Source organism: Meles meles, chromosome 16, assembly GCF_922984935.1.
Source record: "Meles meles chromosome 16, mMelMel3.1 paternal haplotype, whole genome shotgun sequence".
Taxonomy (NCBI): Eukaryota; Metazoa; Chordata; class Mammalia; order Carnivora; family Mustelidae; genus Meles; species Meles meles.
This window is the reverse complement of record NC_060081.1, coordinates 26,287,454-26,307,436: the sequence shown is the minus strand read 5'-3', so window position 1 is coordinate 26,307,436 and position 19,983 is coordinate 26,287,454. Positions and strand designations below refer to the sequence as shown.

The following is a 19,983-nucleotide window of genomic DNA, read 5'->3' as shown; positions in this document are numbered from 1 at the left end:
ACGTCTGCCAAGGCACTGGAAAAACCCCTGCAAAGCAAGCATTAAGGGCTTGACATCTCTGCTATACAAAAGGCTCACTGTCCTGTTGGAAGCAGTCCAGAATTGTGAGATGAGTTTACCTCCTTTCTCTCTCTTGCCTCCCCACTCCCCAAACTCCCATCTTTCTTCTGGGCACCGGGGGCTCTGTGTTGCATTGCACAGGCCGTTCTGAAGTATTGTGTTTGTTTCTTTGGGCTAGTCTCTGCACCTACTTCTATCAGTATTATTTCAGTTGTCTCACTCCTGCCCCGAGAGGCAACCAAAATGAGTTGAACCAATTGACTAATCACCATGGAATGACTGGACTTGACTCTCGATTTTGTTTTCCACCCCAGGAACACCTACAGTTACATCTAGCCTGGGGGTGGGGTGTGTGTGCATGTTTGTGGTATAGGGCTGGGTAATGAATCAAATGCCGGGGGGGCCAAGGATGCCTAGTGAAGGTGGCAAGAGTAAGGGGATAGGCAGCCCCCATGCCTACCACGCTGGAAGTCATATGCTGCCACAGCCTCCAACTTCTTAAGAGTGTCCAGAAATCTGGGTTTTTACATGAAATCACCCTAGCTTAAAAATGTTTGCAGGGACGCCTGGGTGGCTCAGTCGGTTAGGCTGCTGCCTTGGGCTCAGGTCATGATCCCAGGGTCCTGGGATCCAGTCCTGGATTGGGGTCCTTGATCAACCGGGAGCCTGCCTCTCTCTCTGCCTCTTCCTGCCACTCTGCCTGCCTGTGCGTGTGCTCTCTATCTCTCTCTGAGAAATAAATAAATAAATAAAATCTTAAAAAAAAATGTTTGCAATTAGGGGAACCTTGATGGCTTGGTCTGTTAAGTACCCAACTCTTGATTTTGGCTCAGGTCGTGCCCTCAGGGTCTTGAGATCAAGCCCTGCCTGGGCTCTGTGCCCAGCTGTGAGTCTGCTTAAGATTCTCTCTCCCTACAAATGATCCTAAAATCTATATGGAACCAGAAAAGACCCTGAATAGCCAGAGGAATGTTGAAAAAGAAAATGAAAGTTGGTGGTATCACAATTACAATTAGACTTCAGGCTCTATTACAAAGCTGTCATCATCAAGACAGTATGGTACTGGCACAAAAACAGACACATAGATCAATGGAACAGAATAGAGAGCCCAGAAATGGAGCCTCAACTCTATAGTCAACTAATCTTTGACAAAGTAGGAAAGAATGTCCAAAGGAAAAAAGATAGTCTCTTAACTGGACAGCCACATGCAGAAGAATGAAACTGGACAATTTCCTTACATTACACACAAAAATAGACTCAGAATGGATGAAAGACCTCAATGTGAGATAGGAATCCATCAAAATCCTTGAGGAGAATGCAGGCAGCAAACTTTTTGACCTGTGTTGCTGCAGCAACTTCTTCCTAGAAACACCACCAAAGGCAAGAGAAGCAAGGGCAAAATGAACTATCGGGACTTCATCAAGATCAAAAACTTTTGCGCAGCAAAGGAAACTGTCAACAAATCCAAAAGACAACTGATGGAATGGGAGAAGATAATTGCAAATGACATATCAGATAAAGGGCTAGCATCCAAAATCTATAAAGAATTTATCAAACTCAACACTCAAAGAACAAAGAATCCAATCAAGAAATGGGCAGAGGACATGAACAGACATTTCTGCAAAGAAGACATCCAGATGGCCAACAAACACATGAAAAGTGCTCCACATCAATTGGGATCAGGGAAATACAAATCAAAACCACAATGAGATACCATCGCACAACAGTCAAAATGGCTAAAATTAACAAAGTCAGGAAACGACAGGTGCTGGTGAGGATGCAGAGAAAGGGGAACCTTCCTACACTGTTGGTGGGAATGCAAGCTGGTGCAGCCACTCTGGAAAACACTATGGCGATTCCTCAAAAAGTTGAAAATAGAGCTACCCTACAACCCAGCAATCGCACTACTGGGTACTTACCCTAAAGATACAAATGTAGTGATCCGAAGGGGCACGTGCACCCGAATGTTTTTAGCAGCAATGTCCACAATAGCTAAACTATGGAAAGAACCTAGATGTCCATGAACAGATGAATGGATAAAGAAGTGGTATATATATGTGTGTGTATGCATACACACACACACACACACACACACATATACATATACATATACACATATACATACCATGGAATACTATGCAGCCATCAAAAGAAATGAAATCTTGCCATTTGCAACCACGTGGGTGGAACTAGAGGGTATTATGCTGAGTGAAATAAGTCAATCAGAGAAAGACATATGATCTCTCTGACATGAGGAATTTGAGAGGAAGGACGGTGGCTTTGTGGGGTACGGAGGGAAAAAATGAAACAAGATGGGATTGGGAGGGAGACAAACCATGAGAGACTCTTAATCTCAGGAAACAGAGTTGCTGGGGGCTGGGGGAGTAGGGATAGGGTGGTTGGGTTATGGACATTGGGGAGGATATGTGATATGGTGAGTGCTTTGAAATGTGTAAGACTGAGGATTCACACACCTGTACCCCTGGGGCTAATAATACACTATATGTTAGTTAAAAAAAAAAAATTCTCTGTCCCTCTCCTTCTGCCCCTCCCCCCCCACCGCGCTCGCACTCTCTCTCTCAAAAAAAAAAAAAAAAAAAAGTTTGTGATTAAAATTTTAAGCAGTGGGTAGGCCAAAGAAAATAGTGTTGGGCTGTACTTATCCCTATCTGGGTCCTTACTAACCTTTCCAATCCCTCTGTAATGACCTGGTCCTTCAGAGACCAACCTTAGGTGACTTCCCTTTCATGACAGAAACTCAGTCCCTTTGTGGTACATCTTTCTTCTTGTAGGACACTCTGGGGGTCCCTCATGGTAATGACCATCCTGAGATCTATTCGTGCTCCTATCAGGTCCCAGAATTATCCATTTCATTCTCTCAGCCGCCTGGTGAAGTACTGGCACATTTAGAGATGAGGGGGGACGCTGAGATCTCGCTGGGATCGTAAAACCGTGGAGTTATGGGTTGGAGCTGAGACTCCAACCCGCCAAGTCTGATCTCTACCTTGAGCTGCGCTGCCTTCTTAAACTCCTCAGCAGCAGAACGGTGGTCTCAACTCTGGACTTAAGGCTGACTTTCTACTCAGGAGACCCACGCGCCTCCTGTCGCTCCTCCTCCTGCCTTTGTGGTCGCAGCCACACCCTTTCCGGGTTTTGCCGCTCACCGCTCTCCACAGGAGAGAATCCGCTTCCGCGTTTTGTGGGCACCGGGCGTGGAGGCGGTAATGCGCACGCGCGCAGGGATCTGGCCCGGGCCGAGCGCGCGGCCGAGCGATTGCGGGTGAGGGAAGGCCGGCCTTGGCGGGGTGGCGGGTCCGACGGGTCGTGGCCGGAGTTGGGGCGAGCGGGGGTCTCGGCGAGGGATTCAGGACTCCCGGGGCATGCGGGGATCGGGGGCTGGAGTCCGGGACCAGGGCGACTGGGGTCGGACGGGCGCGTTGGGCCGGGGACGGACCTGGGCCGCCGTGACGCGGGAGCCGGGTCGGGCCCGGGCCCGTGACGCGGGCGGGAGCCGGGTGCGAGGCGGCTCCTCCCCGTCACGAACTCTCGGTGACCTTGGCCAAGTCACTTCATCTTCCCCTGAGCTGGTGCCTCAGTCGCTACAGTGCGAATTATAAGCCCTGCTACTAGATGGGCGTTTCGAGGCTCAGTGGCGAGACCCCCGGAGGGGTACGTGGGGACGGGGCGGTTTGCGGGGGACTGCCCACCCTGGAGCGGGGAGAGGGGGCTTCTTGGAACAGCATTTTGCTGCAGCCTTTGGGCTGGAGCTCTCATTTGGATATTTTAAGGACTCCAGAGTATTAGGAAGTAGTTACAAAACTTTTAACATAAGAGTCTTGAAGGGCATACTAGAGGGCCACGTTGCCCTGTTGCTGGGGTGCTCCCGCTCTTAGGGAATGATGTGAAGCAATGGAGCGAAGGAGCCCCTTAGCTTTGGAAGAGTGAAAGTTTGTCATTCCTGTTTGCCAAAACCCTTCCTTGCATGTATAGGAATTTGTGGTGCTGGGCAGGCAAGTTTTGTATGTGTGTCCATGTGAGGCCTTTGTGAAGAACAGTGGAATCAGTCAGCTGTCCAGGAAACAAATTTTGTAGGGATTGAGTATGGAGAATCCTTTGGTGTTATTAGCCTTTTTTGGGGTTGGTGTGGAATCTCAGGAGCCCTTCCTATGGTGAGCAAGGGTCTGCGGTGTAATGGATATTCAGTTATGAATGCTAGAACGTCACAAAAGTAAGAAGCGTATTAGATATTATTCTAGGTTGGAAGAAATTAAGAATCTCTGGATTGACTTAAACTGAAACTTTTCACTGCAGGTGACTAGCATGCAGATACCCATTCTCTGACTTGCTGGCCCTCTACTGACATGGCCCACCGGGGTGGGGAGAGGGACTTCCAGACTTCAGCGCGGCGCATGGGCACCTCGCTGCTCTTTCAGCTTTCAGTGCACGAGCGGGAGCTGGACCTGGTTTTTCTGGATCATAGCTATGCCAAGCCATGGAGTGCCCACCCAGATGCCAGTAGTGCTCGCCCCACACGCATGCTCTTTGTTACTCCCCGGAGGCAACACGAAAGTACCATGTGAGTTTGGGCTTCTCTCCTAAGGGTTGCCCTTGCCCTCTAACTGGACAGTAATCAAGTGTGGGGATTAGAAAGGATTTTATTGTGGGAGATTGTATGGGGGCCTGGGATATTTACTTTCGGCATCTCTGTTAAGCAGTGTGAGGATATCCCGCCTATATGTTGACATCTGCATTCAAGACATCTAACAAGTTAGGAAAGCAGACAACATATTCCACATAGTTAATAAGACTTGTGTGGAAAGTGGATTCTTTAGCTGGTGATAAAAAAAGACAAAAGAGTTGATTTTTAAAAATTGCCTCTCAGGATTAGACTCATTTCCTTTACTCTAGTGCTCTGGCTTGCTCCAACACTGGCGATGATTTGAGGTAATGTGATTTCCATTTCCTGGCATCACGCAGCAACGTTTAGAAGCATACTCCAAGATATATTCTATCTTGCTTTCTCTCTTAGTTTGTCACCCACAGGTTGATGTAAACCATTCCTAGGCCTAATTGTATTGTATTTCAGCTGGCCTACATTATAAGGGAAGGATTTTTTTCATAAACTTAATATGTGATACAGTTACATTTGGCCTAAATAAACTTGTTTAATAGTTTTTTTGAGCTTTAAGGTATGCTAATTTTGTATCAGGATTGGTTGATATATTCTATTTTGATGATCAAATCATACCCTTAATTTTGTAAACTTTTTTTAGGGAGGGAAGAGATTTTTTTGTTTGTTTTAATCTAATCGAATGTCTGATCTTTCCTCTAGGACAGGTTTTAGGTTTGTTGAATAGAGATCTTGTATTTTGCTTCTTTACATCTCCCATTGAGCCTTAATGAGCTAGAGGTACCATGATGTATGTTTAAACATGAATATAATAGGGGGTTTTATTTCCTTTCCCAGTGAGGGCAGCATTTTGTTGGATGTTTTGGTTGTAACAGGGTGGAGATCTGTGACCTCCAATTAGGGATAATCTTGATGCCTCTGGCCGGGGGCATAACTCCTAAGGGCTCCTTTAAAGCTTCTTGCTAACTTTTTTTTTTTTTTTTTTTAAAGATTTTATTTATTTATTTGACTGAGATCACAAGTAGGCAGAGAGGCTGGCAGGGAGAGAGGAAGGGAAGCAGGCTCCCTGCTGAGTAGAGAGCCTGAGGCTGGCGGATCCCAGGACTCCGGATCATGACCCGAGCGAGGATCATGACCCGAGCGAGCGGAAGGCAGAGGCCCCATCCCACTGAGCCACCCAGGCACCCCAGCTTCTTGCTAACTTTGAAACTTCTGTGTTCAGGGGCGCCTGGGTGGCTCAGTGGATTAAGCCGCTGCCTTTGGCTCAGGTCATGATCTCAGGGTCCTGGGATCCAGCCCCACATCAGGCTCTCTGCTCCGCGGGGAGCCTGTTTCCTCCTCTCTCTCTGCCTGCCTCTCTGCCTACTTGTGATCTCTCTCTCTCTCTCTGTCAAATAAATAAATAAATAAATCTTTAAAAAAAAAAAAAAAAGAAACTCCTGTGTTCAGATCTTATGGTATTTTCTTAAAGTGAGATTCTGTGGATTTGCTCATTTCAGCACTTAGAAAATCATTTCCTTTTATACATTGTCATATATAGGTCCTAAAAGTGGGGATTAGCATGTTCTAGGGACTCTTTTTAGGTCATTGTGTCAGGAATATTGTGGTAGTGAGGGTGTTAGTGGGAGCTAGGGAAGAAGTTGGTGGAGGCCGCCTTATGTAGGAATTTGATGCTAACTAAGAGTGGTTAGAAGTCATTGAAGGATTTTAAACTAGAGATTGAGTTTATATTTCTAAAAGATCACTTTGAATTTCTGTTGAATAGATAGAGTTCAGTAGTGGAAATAGAAGACCTGCTAAGAGACCACTATAGTAGTGGGGGCCAGAGATCATGATAGGTTGAGTAGAGGCGGGAATAGTACAGATGAAGAAAAAGGATGACCTTGAGATATATTTCGTAGGTAGAGTCAATGGCACCTTCTGTGATGAATTGGAAACACAGGCCCGGGTTAAAGGAAAAGGTGAAATTAGGATAAGTCAGATTATTGGCTTGAGTAGCTTAGTGGTACCATGGGTTGAGGAAGACTGGGGATACTGGGGATGGGGCGGTAGGGGATAGATTAGGAATGGTGAAATCTGGAGTTCTCTTTTAGGCATAGAAGTCCAAATGCTGAGCCCAGTGTCTGGTCCGGAGAAGATAATTAGCTCTTTCACCCACCACCAAATCTAGCCGCACATATTTCAGTTCATTTCATAATGATATAATTATTCCAGCCGTTGGAAACAGATGCAATAAGATCATCATCGGGGTCAAGAAGTTAAAGCAATGTTTGATAGACAGCCAGTAGACCATTTTGATTGGCATAGTATTTTGAGTGACTAATTTGGTGCAGTGAAGAACCCTTATGGCAGTAGGATTTCATTAATAACATTTTAAAATATGAAAGATCTATCACATATCCATTTCTGTTTTTTTCTTTTCTAGGCTTCTTATACAGTGAGTTAAATAACTAAGGTGTCTACATTCCAGGTGATCTGTCTTAGACAATCATAGGCTTTTATAGCATATAATTAGCTACCAGTTGACTTGGTAATGAAAGGGAAAGTTTGTGTGAATGATTTAAAACTAGCACTGTCCCAACAGAACTCTTTGCAATAAGAAAAACATACTGTATCTGTGCCGTCTAATACGGTAGCGGCTAGCCACATGTCTGTTGAGCACTTGAAATGTGGCTGAATTTTTAATTCTGCTTAATTTTTATGAATTTTAGCAGTTGCATGTGGCTTATAGTTACTCTATTGGAAAGTACATGTAGGCAGTCAGCTGCTTTCTTATGGAATATTTTTATTTTTGAAGAAAAATAGCTGTCATTTTTTATATGGACACATTTTAAAATGACTTTGTGTTCCCCCAGCACATAACAGCATATCAGCAGGCAGAGATCTAGAGAAGTGTGGGAAAGATGACTTTGGATCATAATTTTCTTGTGGGTATAATGTGCTTATGCATACTTTCAAGCTGATTATATTAAAGAGTCATTTTTTGGCAACCAGATGATCGTTAAACACCTGTGTTGTGTGAAGTACGTGTGGCCTGGTCCTATTTCCTCACCTGTTTACAGTGAATCAGACGTCCCAATAGATGTGGAGACAGTCACATCAACTCCTGTGCCGCTCTATGACAATCAGAAGGCACGCAGCGTGATGAATGAGTGTGAACGGCATGTCATCTTCGCCAGGACCGATGCAGATGCCCCTCCTCCACCAGAGGACTGGGAGGAGCATGTCAACAGGTAGGCTGCTGCTCAGGAGGACTGGTCACTATAGGGTTAATGGTCATTGCATTGTAAATATTTTGTATCATCATCTTCATTGAAACACGTCTGTTAGGAGTTTATTTCATTTGCAGCCACAGGAGTCAGAATGTTTTCTTAATTCTGTTATAACTCTTAGCCCAGGATGCAGTGAGGTGTTTGAGAGGAGGGCTTGTGTCTCAGCCATCTTTGCATCCCTGACACCTAGGACACTGCCTGGCACATAGTAGGCATATAATAAATGTTTATTAAATAAGTAAATGAATTAAATTTGATAGGTATGACTAGTTCTGTATCTTATATACTGCAGGCTGTGCTATCAGAGTTACTCAGACTACAAACAAACCATTAAATAAGAGTACATTTGTAAGATACTGTATTTATATAGTCTCTAACTAGAATAATGAAAATGTTTTGGAGTCACTTGGAAAGCTAACAGGTGTTTGATTTGAGTGGCTTTTAAAAATAGATTTGCAGTCTGTGGTTTTGAGGAAGTTTTCATGACTTTGTTGGCTGATTTTATTCCCATGTTTCCTATTGACCCAGGGGACTCCACTCCTCTCCTCTCTGGCGCATTTGTCATTGTTGCTTTAGCATACATTTATTTATCTTTTACTTATTGCATAACAACTCCATGAAGATAAACTTTACATACCATGCAATTCACCTGTTTAATGTGTACAGTCAGTGGTTTTTAGTATATGCACCACCACAATCAATTTAATGAGCATTTTTGTCCTCCACAAAAGAAACTCCATACCCATTAGCAGTCACTTCTCATTTCCTGCCAACCCCTTCATCCCCTGGCAACTCACCAGTCTACTTTCTATCTCTCTAAATTAGCTTATTCTGGACATTTCATTTAAATGGAATCATAAAAATATGTGGCCTTTTGTTTCTGGCTTTTTTTCACCTAGCATAATGTTTTCAAAGTTCATTTATGCTGTAGCATGAGTCAGTACTTCATTCCCTTTTATTACTGAAATTCCATTTGTGGATATACCACATTTTGTTTATCCATTAATCCATTAATGGATATTTGGGTTGCTAACACTCTTTGGCTATTTTGGATAATGTTGCTATGAACATTCATGTACTAATTTTTTTGTGGACATGTGTTTTCAGTTCTCTTGCCTATATACCTAGGAATAGAATTGCTGGGTCATATGGTAACTGTTTAACTTTTGAGGAAGTTCCAGTTGGTTTCTACAAGGGCTTCACCATTCTACATTCCCAGTAGCAGTGTATGAGAGTTCTGGTTTTTCCACATCTTTGCCAACACTTGTTATTGTCTGCCTCTTTTTAAATTATTACCATTCTAGTGGATGCAGAGTGACTTCTGATTGTGGCTTTAATTTGCATTTCCCTGATGGCTCTGTCTCTCTCTATCTGCTGTGCGTAGGGGAATGTTAAAATCTTCACATTAGGAGTGTGTAGGTGATAAACTTGCCATACTTTTGGAGAGCTCTTGTTTTATAATAATGGAAGAGGAAGAGGTAATTAGATATAAAGAAGTGTAGGAAGGTTTGAGGCATTTGGCCTGGTTTCTGAGTCTGATCAGAAGCAGGGAATGAGATTGAGCAGGTCTGCTTGTGTGAATAAGGTAGTAGTTATGGAAGGAGGAGCAGTTCTGCAGCTGCGTCAAGAGCTTGTGAAGAAGTTGTTTGAGGGTCTTGAGTTGCAATTGCTGTTGTGCCCTAAGAACGGGAAATGCTTTCCAGAGTTTTAACTAAAGAGGGAAACTTCTGCTGTGAGTGAGGATCAACTACCAGAGTAGTCCCGGTGTCAGTGAATGCAGCAAAAATGGTTTCCTGCCATTGTAGCAGTTAATAATAATAAAAAATTGTGACAGTGCTAGTACCAAAAAAGAACTACCATTTGTTGAGTGCTTTCTAGGTGCCAGGCACTGTGCCACACGCTTCATATGCATTATTTCTTTTAATCCTCACAATAACTCTCTGAGTTACATCCCTTCTTCGTCTCTGTTGTGTAAGATGAAGAAGCTGAGTTCGGGGAGATTAAGAAACCTTAGTTTAGCAAGTGATGGAGCAGGAATTTGTTCAAAGCAAGCTGTCTGACTCCCAGAGCTCAGTGTTCTTGGTTATGTACCCTCTTTCTTGAAGGGCACATCTCTCAAAGAGGGACCAGCTAGTGGTGGCAGAACAAGGCAGCCTCACACCGTTATGTGTCCCTTTGTGGTGTTACCAGTTGCCTTGCCGTCATTTTGCAACTTCCGAAACTGCATGGGAGAACTGCATGAAGTTCTTTTTATCAGTTCACCCATGGTCATGATCGGGAGGTTCTTAGCGGCTCTTCATACTTACCAAAGTCATCGGAGACTTAATGCATATGAATATCTGATTCTTAATTTATAAGAATAAAAATAACCTGTAAGGCAGATGAGACACTGGGGTGGCCTGGCCAGAGCATCAGTTCTCAGTAGGAGAGTCTGGGAAGCTGTTCTGTTCCAAAAGTGGGTGGTGAGTGGACAGTCTGCCCTGGAGGCACCCTCCTTCAACAAGGCAGCTGCTTCCTCAAAGCAAGATGGGCCCACAGAGTAGGCCAGGGCACACCATCACCTGCCCAGTCCTACAAAGAAACACTGACAGAGTCTTATCTTTGGCTTGTCTTTCTCCATGTGGACCTCCATCCTTCTGTTATGACATTGCCACAGATTGATATGAATAATTAGCGCTCAGTTTATCTCAGATTATTTGTTTTTTAGTGTCTGATGAGATTTTGGAGGAGTCCTCTCATTAGCAACAGGCTTACAAACCATCTCTTCAGGTAGGTCACGTTTGCACACAGCTAATTTCATTATTTGATAATACTTACTGGCTTCAATTTCAGAGGTCACCATTTTATGACCTTGTCCCTGAATTCTGGATGTGTAGCCTGTGTAGAGTTTACAGTTAGTTCCCTATGCTCTGATTATAATCATCTTGTTGTCATTCTTTCCCTTGACTTGATTGTTAAATTGCTGCTTCTTTTCTTCCTGTATAAAATCCTGTAAAATTACAGTTTCCCACATCAAGAGCTCATGGGCTATAGGACAGTGCCCTAGAAATCTGCTTTTCCTCAGAGCTTACTGATCCGTCAGTAGAGTCAGAAACTTAATTTTCTTTGTTGGACCCCTTTCCCCCCTTCTTGAATTATTTCAGTAGAAACTGCCTTTAGATAGCTTTCTGTGTATAGATAATGAAGGCCCCTTCCTAACCCCAACTGACTCTGACTTTCTCTAGTAATGCCTGATATTTTGTGAAACAGTTTAAATATCCCTCTCTGCCTGATTTAATTGCCTAGATCAGGGGTTGGCAAACTATGGCCAATGTGCCAGCTTTGACCCATTGCTTGTTTTTGTATGGCCCATGAGCTAAGAAGTGTTTTTACGTTTTACTAGATTGAAAAAAAGTCAAAAGACATGAAATCAGATTTCACTGTCCATAAATGTAGTTTCTTTGGAACACAGCCATGCACGTTACTTAAGTATTGTCCATGTCTGCTTTTGCACTGTACGCATAGAGTTGAATAGTTGTGACCCAGACCATGAAGCCCACAAACTGAAATATTTGCTATCCAGACTGTTAAAGAAAAAGTTTGCTGACCTCTGGTCTAGATCATGCTCTTGTGTCTGTATGTCAAAGTCATGTGGCTTGTAGAGCCTTTGAAAATAATTTACATTTGCTGGTATGCACTGTTGTCCTGAGGAAGCTGGACCGGCTCCCCTGCCCCCAATGGATGTTTTATCAAATGCCAAGTTTAATTAGGTACACAGCTTTTGAAAGAGATTTAACAAAATACTCCTGGCACATGGTATTTCTCAGCATGGTCAAATGGATTTTAGGGTATTTCCAACGTTTCAATGAAAGAATCTAGTGTCTTTAAGCAGGTTGTCTTATCTTGAAATTCAGAACTTCTGAATTCAGCCAAAAGAAAATTGTTCTCCATTTAAAAATTTGCTCTAATTATACATCTCAATATTATATGTACCTATTTGTGTATTAATCTTAGGTTGGATGTTTGAAATTTTGACCCCAAGATCTTTGAATTATTTTTCCCTCCTCCCCCCCTTCTCTTTCCTCTTCTTTCTTCCTTTCTCTTAGTGTCTAAGCAAAGAATTTTTATAATCTGGAAAAAAATAAGTGTGGCCTATTCAGTCTCTGTGATGTTCTTTATCTCTCCCTGTCAGACTTCTGGTTAAAAAAATCCTTTAGACATTTTAATATTGAATTAGTCTCCCTTAAAACAGTATCAGAGAAAGAATAATTACCTTTGAAAATATGAGGCTTTTCTGGGACCAGTGTGACTTTGGCTGCTTTGGATAAGATGAGCCAGAGGTCAGACATGAGTTAGGTTCTGTCAAAGCATGGGGAATATGAGATTGTCTGATCTCATCAAAGAAATGAAGAAAAGGCACTGTTGCACTCATGAAAATTGAATTGGTTTAGGTAGGAAGAGCACATTGACTCACCACAGTTCCCATCAGCTATTTGACTGTTTAGACTTGTATTTAAAATTCTGTCTCCTGTTTTTAAAATTTTCCTTAATTATATCTTTTGCGTGCTCTTTATCTTAATCTCGGGTTAGATCATTTTTTTTCTGCCCACTTAATTTTCCAGCCTCCCACGAAGCTGACAAAATATAGGGAACATGTTTCAGTTCTTGGAATCGCTTTGTTACCTATCCAGCAACAATCCTAAGAACGTTTTCTGGGATTTTAGACTCTCAACATTGTGGTTCAGTTTAATTTCAGCTATCGTTGGTGTATGGTAGTAATTTCTAAGTAGCTTTCTAGTCCCCTCCTCCCCTCCCATTTTGTTCACATCATTTTTTTCTTGCTTCCATCATTTTGGGTTTCAGAATAAATATAGAGTAAGAAAAACAAATAGAGAAAACATCCTGTTACATAATAAAGAACAGGATAATTTTGGAAATGCTGTTGGTGCCTCATAAATAAATTATACCTCATTCTCTGTCTTTGGAATTAAAGTTTGCAACATGACTGATAGACTTTGAGAAAGCACAAGGATTGTTGAACATGAAGAAATTGTATTCATTGCTTACCCTGTTTGATTAAAAGTGAGCAATATTGCCTGGGATGAGGCTACAGTGTAATTCCACTTTTGATGTTTTGCAGCTTTTTTTTTTTTACGATTTTATTTATTTATTTGACAGACAGAGATCACAAGTAGGCAGAGAGGCAGGCAGAGAGAGAGAGAGAGAGAGAGAGGAGGAAGCAGGCTCCCTGCCGAGCAGACAGCCCGATGCAGGGCTCAATCCCAGGACCCTGGGATCATGACCTGAGCCGAAGGCAGAGGCTTTAACCCCTGAGCCACCCAGGCGCCCCTGCAGCATTTTTTATAGATAATATTTTCACAGAACTGGAAATTAGAAATTTTTGACAGAGATAGCTTTTGAGCTTTCATTTCCACTTGAAGAAATTTATCTTACAGAGATGTTTGCATGCCTGTATAAAGATGTAGACAGATGTGTGTATTGGTAGGGAAAGGAAGGGTGATCACTGCAACTGTTCGTAATAGCAATAAGAGAGACACAACCTGAAGGTCCACCAGTAGGGTTGAACCAGCCACTGGTTGGTGTGGGGGGCACCTGGGTGGCTCAGTGGGTTAAAGCCTCTGCTTTTGGCTCGGGTCATGATCCCAGGGTCCTGGGATCGAGCCCCGCATCTGGCTCTCTGCTCAGTGGGGAGCCTGCTTCCCTTCCTCTCTCTCTGGCTGCCTCTCTGCCTACCTGTGATCTCTGTCTGTCAAATAAATAAATAAAATCTTTAAAACAAAACAAAACAAAAAACAAAGAGATGTGGGGCACCTGGGTGGCTCAGGTCATGGTCCAAGGATCAGCCCTGCATCGAGCTCCTTGCTAGATGGGAAGCCTGCTTCCCCTCTCCCACTCCCCCTGCTTGTGTTCCCTCTCTCACTGTGTCTCTTTCTGTCAAATAAATGAATAAAATCTTTAAAAAATAAAATAAAAACAAAGAGATGTGTTGATCCAAGTCCACCCAAGAATTGCTATACATGAAAAAGCAGCTTCTCATGTGAATGTACTTCGCATTTAAATAATGTGGAGGAAAATGAGATTGTGAACCAATGGGCTGGAGCTGCTTTCCCACAAGCCTTCCTGGTCCTAAGGTATCCTGAGTTCCAAGGTTGAGTTGAAGTATCTCCCCACCTCCCAAGTCAAAAATTTCTGAAATACCGAACCACAACAAAGACTGACTGGGTCCTGATGAAGTAGCAGGAATTAAGCCTAAAGAACTAGGGGGAAATAGGAAAGGACAACTCCACAAAACCCAAGACGTCTTTTAGTACCGCACAAGGCAATTATGGAGGGGTGGGAGGCTTGGGAAGTTAAGGGATTCAGCTGTAGCAAGGATAGGTACTGAAGACAGAGGGCGCTTCTGAATTCCCCATCATGGACATCAGCTGTTATCTTACAACTTGTGTTTCCATCAGTAATCATAGCTGAGTTTTGGTTACTAGAAGCAACCTTGAAGGCCGAGTAGTCCCCATCTATTTTATTGTCAGGGAGACTGAGGACACACAGCCAGCTCTGTATTGCAGAGCTGGTTAGAGTACTCACTCTTAGCTAGTGTTCTTTTGGACTGTGTGTTCCTGTAGTCAGTTGTGAAACTGGAGATGTGGTAGGTGGAGATTTTTATTTCACAGAAGAAATGAAGGCCCATAATTTTCTCCCTTTCTAGAAGGTATTTAAGGATAGTAGGATCATTGTAGAAAGCCAGTAACAAAGGGCAATTTGTCCTCCATCTACATATTTACTGGGCCTTGTTACAGTATTCTTAGATGACCTGTAGAAAATAGGGTGTCTTGCTGGTGGTGTATGACGGAAAAGGTACTAGTTTGTTATAAAGTGAAAGAAATTGAGATTGTTGGAGTCATTTCAAGCAGCTTCTCTCTGTTTGCCCACCCACGTATGACCACCCACTCAGTTTACAGTTGAGCCTGAATTATGTCTCAGCGTTCCTCTCCTGCTCAGTGTGGTGGGTGGGGAGTGTAGGGGTTGGTATCTGTACTCAGCTGTTTACAGGACTTGGAATGTAGTATGCCTATAGTTCATCCATTTATTTATTCAGCAGATGTTCCAGTAGCTCTTGTGTGTCAGACCTTGTTTTACATGCTGGGATATAACACTTAAACAAAACCGACCAAAATCCCTGCCATGTTGCCCTTTACAGTCTAGCTGAGGGAGACACATTAAACAAAGAAGTAAAATGGGTAGAGCACAAGGTGGAGATATGGCTGGGAAGGAAACTAGGGAATCTGGGTATTGGTAGTTTTAAATAAGGGTGAGTCAGGGGAAGCCTCAGTAGAACATAACGTTTGAGCAATGACCTGAATGAGATTGGAGAGGGAGCTGTTGTGTCCGGTAGATGGAATGGATGACCAGGGCCCAGTCTGTAATGTGGGAGCATGGAGGGTGTGTGTGTCAGGTGGGCTGGGGCAATGTGGTGAAGCCCAGTAAGTCAGCAGCAGTCATGGATGATGAGGTGGGACAGGCAATGGGGTCCAGATAGTCCACTAAGGAGGTGGTTGCTTTTGACTGATTGAAATGGGACCACTCAGGGCCTTCGAGCAGAGTGACATGATTTGACTTAGGGTTTTTTTTTTTTTTTTTTTTAAGATTTTATTTATTTATTTGACAGACAGAGATTACAAGTAGGCACAGAGGCAGGCAGAGAGAGAGGGGAAGCAGGCTTCCTGCTGAGCAGAGAGCCTGATGTGGAGCTTGATCCCAGGACCCTGAGATCATGACCTGAGCCGAAGGCAGAGGCTTTAGCCCACTGAGCCACCCAGGCGCCCCCGACTTAGGGTTTTTGATTGATTTTTTTCGTCTGTAATTAATTTTCCAAATGACTTTCCAAAAGTTTGTACTAAATTTATATTTCCATCAACAAAGTATGGAGGGACCTATTTTCTTACATTCTCATAACACAGAGTATTAAGTTTCTTAATTTTCACCCATTTGATAGGTGAAAATAATTTATGATTTTCATTTGAATGTGTGATTTTGGAGGGAGTTGACTCCATTTTTTGCATGAACTGCCTTTTCATGTTCTTTGCCCATTGTTTTTGTTTTGAGTATTTTACCATTTTCTCACTAATTTTCTGGAGGTTTTTCTATTTAATGAAATGACAGTTATTTTTCCATTGTGTTTTGACTTTAGGATAGTTTAGTTTTTTCCTTTATAGAAGTTTGAAATTTTTATCTTTATATCTTTAATATTTATTTCTTTTGTGGCTTCTAGGTCTTAGATCTTATTTATTTATTTATTTTTAAGATTTTATTTATTTTTTTGACAGAGAGAGATACAGCGAGAGAGGGAATACAAGCAGGGGGATTGGGAGAAGGAGAAGCAGGCTTCCTGCGGAGCAAGGAGCCCGATGCGGGGCTCGATCCCAGAACTCTGGGATCATGACCCGAGCCGAAGGCAGATGCTCAACAACTGAGCCACCCAGGTGCCCCTTAGGCCATATTTAGAAAGATCCTATATATAAATACATATTTATACACACACACACACACACACCGCTTTTTCTATTACTTTAGTAAGTTTATTTTTTAATATTTAACTTTTCTACTTATAATTTATTTTGGTGTTAAGGAATGATGTATAGGGATCCAGATTTTCTTTTTCCAATTGGCTAGTGGTTGTCTCAGCCCTATTTACTTTAACCCTACTGATTGAAATGCTACTATGATCTCATTCCAGGTTCTCATTTGGGTCTGGCATCCACTAAAATTGTTTTTTTAAAAGGTAACTTAATTACCAGTTTTGTGTGTGTGTGTGTGTGTGCCAGGGAGAGTTGATAAAGAAATACTAATTGGGCATCGTCTGTTACCTTTCTCTTAGTCTCTTTAGGAAGATTACAGGCCAGAGTTGGAGTATCAGAATCATTAAGATTACCAGGAATGGACTGAGGGGGGACTTAAATAAGCCCCTCGCCACTGTGCTGGGTATGATGAGGGGGGAACAGGAGCAGTAGGACTAGTTTCTAATTGCAGGAGTTTACTGCCGAGTTGGAGGAGGACACACTAGCCTTCCTTAATCAAAGTAAAAGTGTGTATACCAGTGTCATATGGGGATGGTACAGCGTTAACTCGTATGGAACAGACCATTCAAAAGTAAACTTGCTAATTGTGTAATATACAGAAAAACATAAAAAATATACATGGAAAAGGGAGAGAGAGAGTGTGGGATGCAATATTGGGGAAAATTCATTTGTTATATTCCTGTTATAATCCTAAAGGTAATTTAAATAGGTCTCTAAGGTAAGAGACCTTAGTCTGAGGTTTTAGTATACTGAAACATTGTGTGAAATATTAAACTTGTGAAATTCAAATATATCTGTGCAGTGGTGCCATCATTTTATTTATTAATGGATTATTTTAGCCTCTGGATAAATAGCTTTGCTAGCACTGGAAAAAAACTTCATAACTGGTTTTGACTTGTAGTATATATATATATTTTTTTTAATAAAATTTTTTTAGAAGATTTTATTTATTTATTTAACAGAGATCACAAGTAGGCAGAGAGAGAGAGAGAGGAGGAAGCAGGTTCTCTGTTGAGCAGAGTCTGATGCGGGACTCGATCCCAGGACCCTGAGATCATGACCTGAGCTGAAGGCAAAGGCTTAACCACTGAGCCACCCCGGCACCCAACTTGTAGTATATATATTAATACAAATGTATGCTGAGGTGACTTATGGGCAGGATTGGAACCAGAATCTAGGTCTTGTACTTTAGCTCAGTGGCCTTTAAACTGCTTTGAGTTATATTGTTTTATAGGGTAGACAAAAAACATGGCATAATCTTTGTACAGTGTACGTGCATGAGAAGTGTCCCCAGCGTTTGACTTTAATTCCTCGGAGTTTCTCTTATAGGACTGGCTGGACAATGGCCCAGAACAAGCTATTTAACAAGATCCTCAAAGCCCTGCAGTCTGACCGGCTTGCCCGTTTGGCCAATGAAGGGGTAAGACTCTAGAAATTGGCCCATTGATATTCTCTTCCTAGTTCAGCCTTACTAGCTGACTAACTTGTTGGTCCCCGTCCTACCTGCCCCAGTTGCTAACAAGGTGGCCCTCATGTGTTATCACTTCACTTATATCTTCCAGGCTTGCAATGAGCCAGTGCTGCGTCGTGTTGCTGTGGACAAGTGTGCGAGGAGAGTGCGCCAAGCTCTGGCAAGTGTGAGCTGGGACACCAAGCTGATCCAGTGGCTGCATACCACCCTGGTGGAGACCTTGAGTCTGCCCATGCTGGCTGCCTACCTGGATGCTTTGCAGACACTGAAAGGAAAGGTGAGGCTATGCCTGGCGTCTACCCAGTCCTGGGTTGGCCAGCCTCTGCTGTGGGTTTAGGAAGTGGGGTTGGGCAAGGTCACTGCCTGGTCAGCCTGAAGGACATGACTGAAGAAAACAGGTTTGCTATTAAAAATGGGAGACATGGTATCATTTCACGTTTTGTCTGGTATCAACATCTTTATTCCTGCTATCTCCGGGATGAACTGTGAGGCCTGAAAACCAGAATGTACTTTTAGCCTCTCCAGCCCTGCAGGTTGTGGTTTGAGTCACCTCTGAGGTAAGGTGAGAAAAGGATTACCATGGGGAAGACGAAGGGTTTACCAGGGAGGTGTGCTGAGGAGGCAAGAACCAGATTCGGGTGTTTGGAGTGTGGGGCGTGGAGCGGGGAGAGTGCTGTCCATTCTAGGCTGTGCTCTTAGCAGTGGTTCTTCTACTGACAGACCCTTATTTTCTTAGACTATCAGGATCACAGTGTATACTTTGGTTGTTTCTCTCTAAAACTTTTTTGAGTTTATTTTAAATTTTTATTATTTAAGAATAGTCGAGATACAGTGTTAATATTACTTTCCGTATGTGACGTAGTGATTTAACAAGTCTGTACATTACTCAGTGCTCACCACAGTAAGTGTAGTCACCATCTGTCACCAGAGAATTTTATTGCAATAATACTGACTGCTCCCTATTCTGTACTTTTCGTCTCTGTGACTTACTTATTTTATAATTAGAAGTTTGTATCTTGGGGCACCTGCGTGGCTCAGTGGGTTAAGCCTTTGCCTTCAGCTCAGGTCATGTTCCTAGGGTCCTGGGATTGAGCCCCACATCGGCCTCTCTGCTCAGCAGGGAGCCTGCTTCCTCCTCTCTCTCTTTGCCTGCCTCTCCATCTACTTGTGATCTCTGTCTGTCAAATAAATAAATAAAATCTTAAAAAAAAAAAATAAGTTTGTATCTCTTTACTCCCCTTTACTTATTTCACCCATCCCCTAACCCTCTTTCTTCTGGTAACCACCAGTTTTTTCTCTGAATTTATGGGTCTCTTTCTGTTTTTTAGTTTGTTCATTGATTTTATTTTTTAGATTCCTCATATAAGTGGAATCATGGTTGTTTTTCTCTGACTTCATTGACTTAGCATAATATCCTCTAGGTTCATCTGTTTTGTTGCAAATGGTAGGGTCTCATTCTTTTTTGTGGCTGAGTAATATTCCTTTTTTTTTTTTTTTTAAGATTTTATTTATTTATTTGACAGAGAGAGACAGTGAAAGAGGGAACATAAGCAGGGGGAATGGGAGAGGGAGAAGAAGGCTTCCCGCTGAACAGGAAACACAATGCAAGGCTCAGTCTCAGGACTCCAGGATCATGACCTGAGTGGAAGGCAGATGCTTAACGACTAAGCCATCCATGTGCCCCGCTGAGTAATACTCTGTTGTGTATATATACCACATCATCTTTATCCATTCATCTATGGATGGACATTTAGTTACTTCCATATTTTAGCTATTATAAATAATGCTGCAATGAACATAGGCTGCATATATCTTTTCAGATTTCTTTGGGTAAATGTTCTGTAGTGAATTACTGGATCATATGGTAATTCTATTTTTAATTTTTTGAGGAACCTCCATACTTTTTCCCCAGTGGCTGCATTACATTCCCACCAAGAGCGCACAAGGGTTCCCTTATCTCTGTGTCCTCTCTGGCAC

The 19,983-nt window shown here is 42.7% G+C and overlaps 1 protein-coding gene across 7 annotated transcripts in view; it reads left to right on the top strand.

Annotated features, from left to right (window-relative positions):
* Positions 1-3,277: 3,277 nt before the first annotated feature.
* Positions 3,278-19,983, top strand: part of KANSL3 (KAT8 regulatory NSL complex subunit 3) — a 41,996-nt gene continuing 25,290 nt past the window's right edge. The window contains exons 1-5 of one of the 7 annotated variants that reach the window (XM_045980768.1): positions 3,278-3,340; positions 4,372-4,636; positions 7,753-7,923; positions 17,865-17,955; positions 18,098-18,283. In XM_045980768.1, the coding sequence (XP_045836724.1) occupies positions 4,422-4,636; positions 7,753-7,923; positions 17,865-17,955; positions 18,098-18,283 (663 nt within the window). In that variant the 5' untranslated portion in view covers positions 3,278-3,340; positions 4,372-4,421. Of the gene's footprint in view, positions 3,341-3,389; positions 3,730-4,371; positions 4,637-7,684; positions 7,924-10,669; positions 10,732-16,693; positions 16,739-17,864; positions 17,956-18,097; positions 18,284-19,983 lie in introns of those variants that run through there. The other 6 variants (XM_045980767.1, XM_045980769.1, XM_045980774.1 and 3 more) reach the window with 6 other exon arrangements.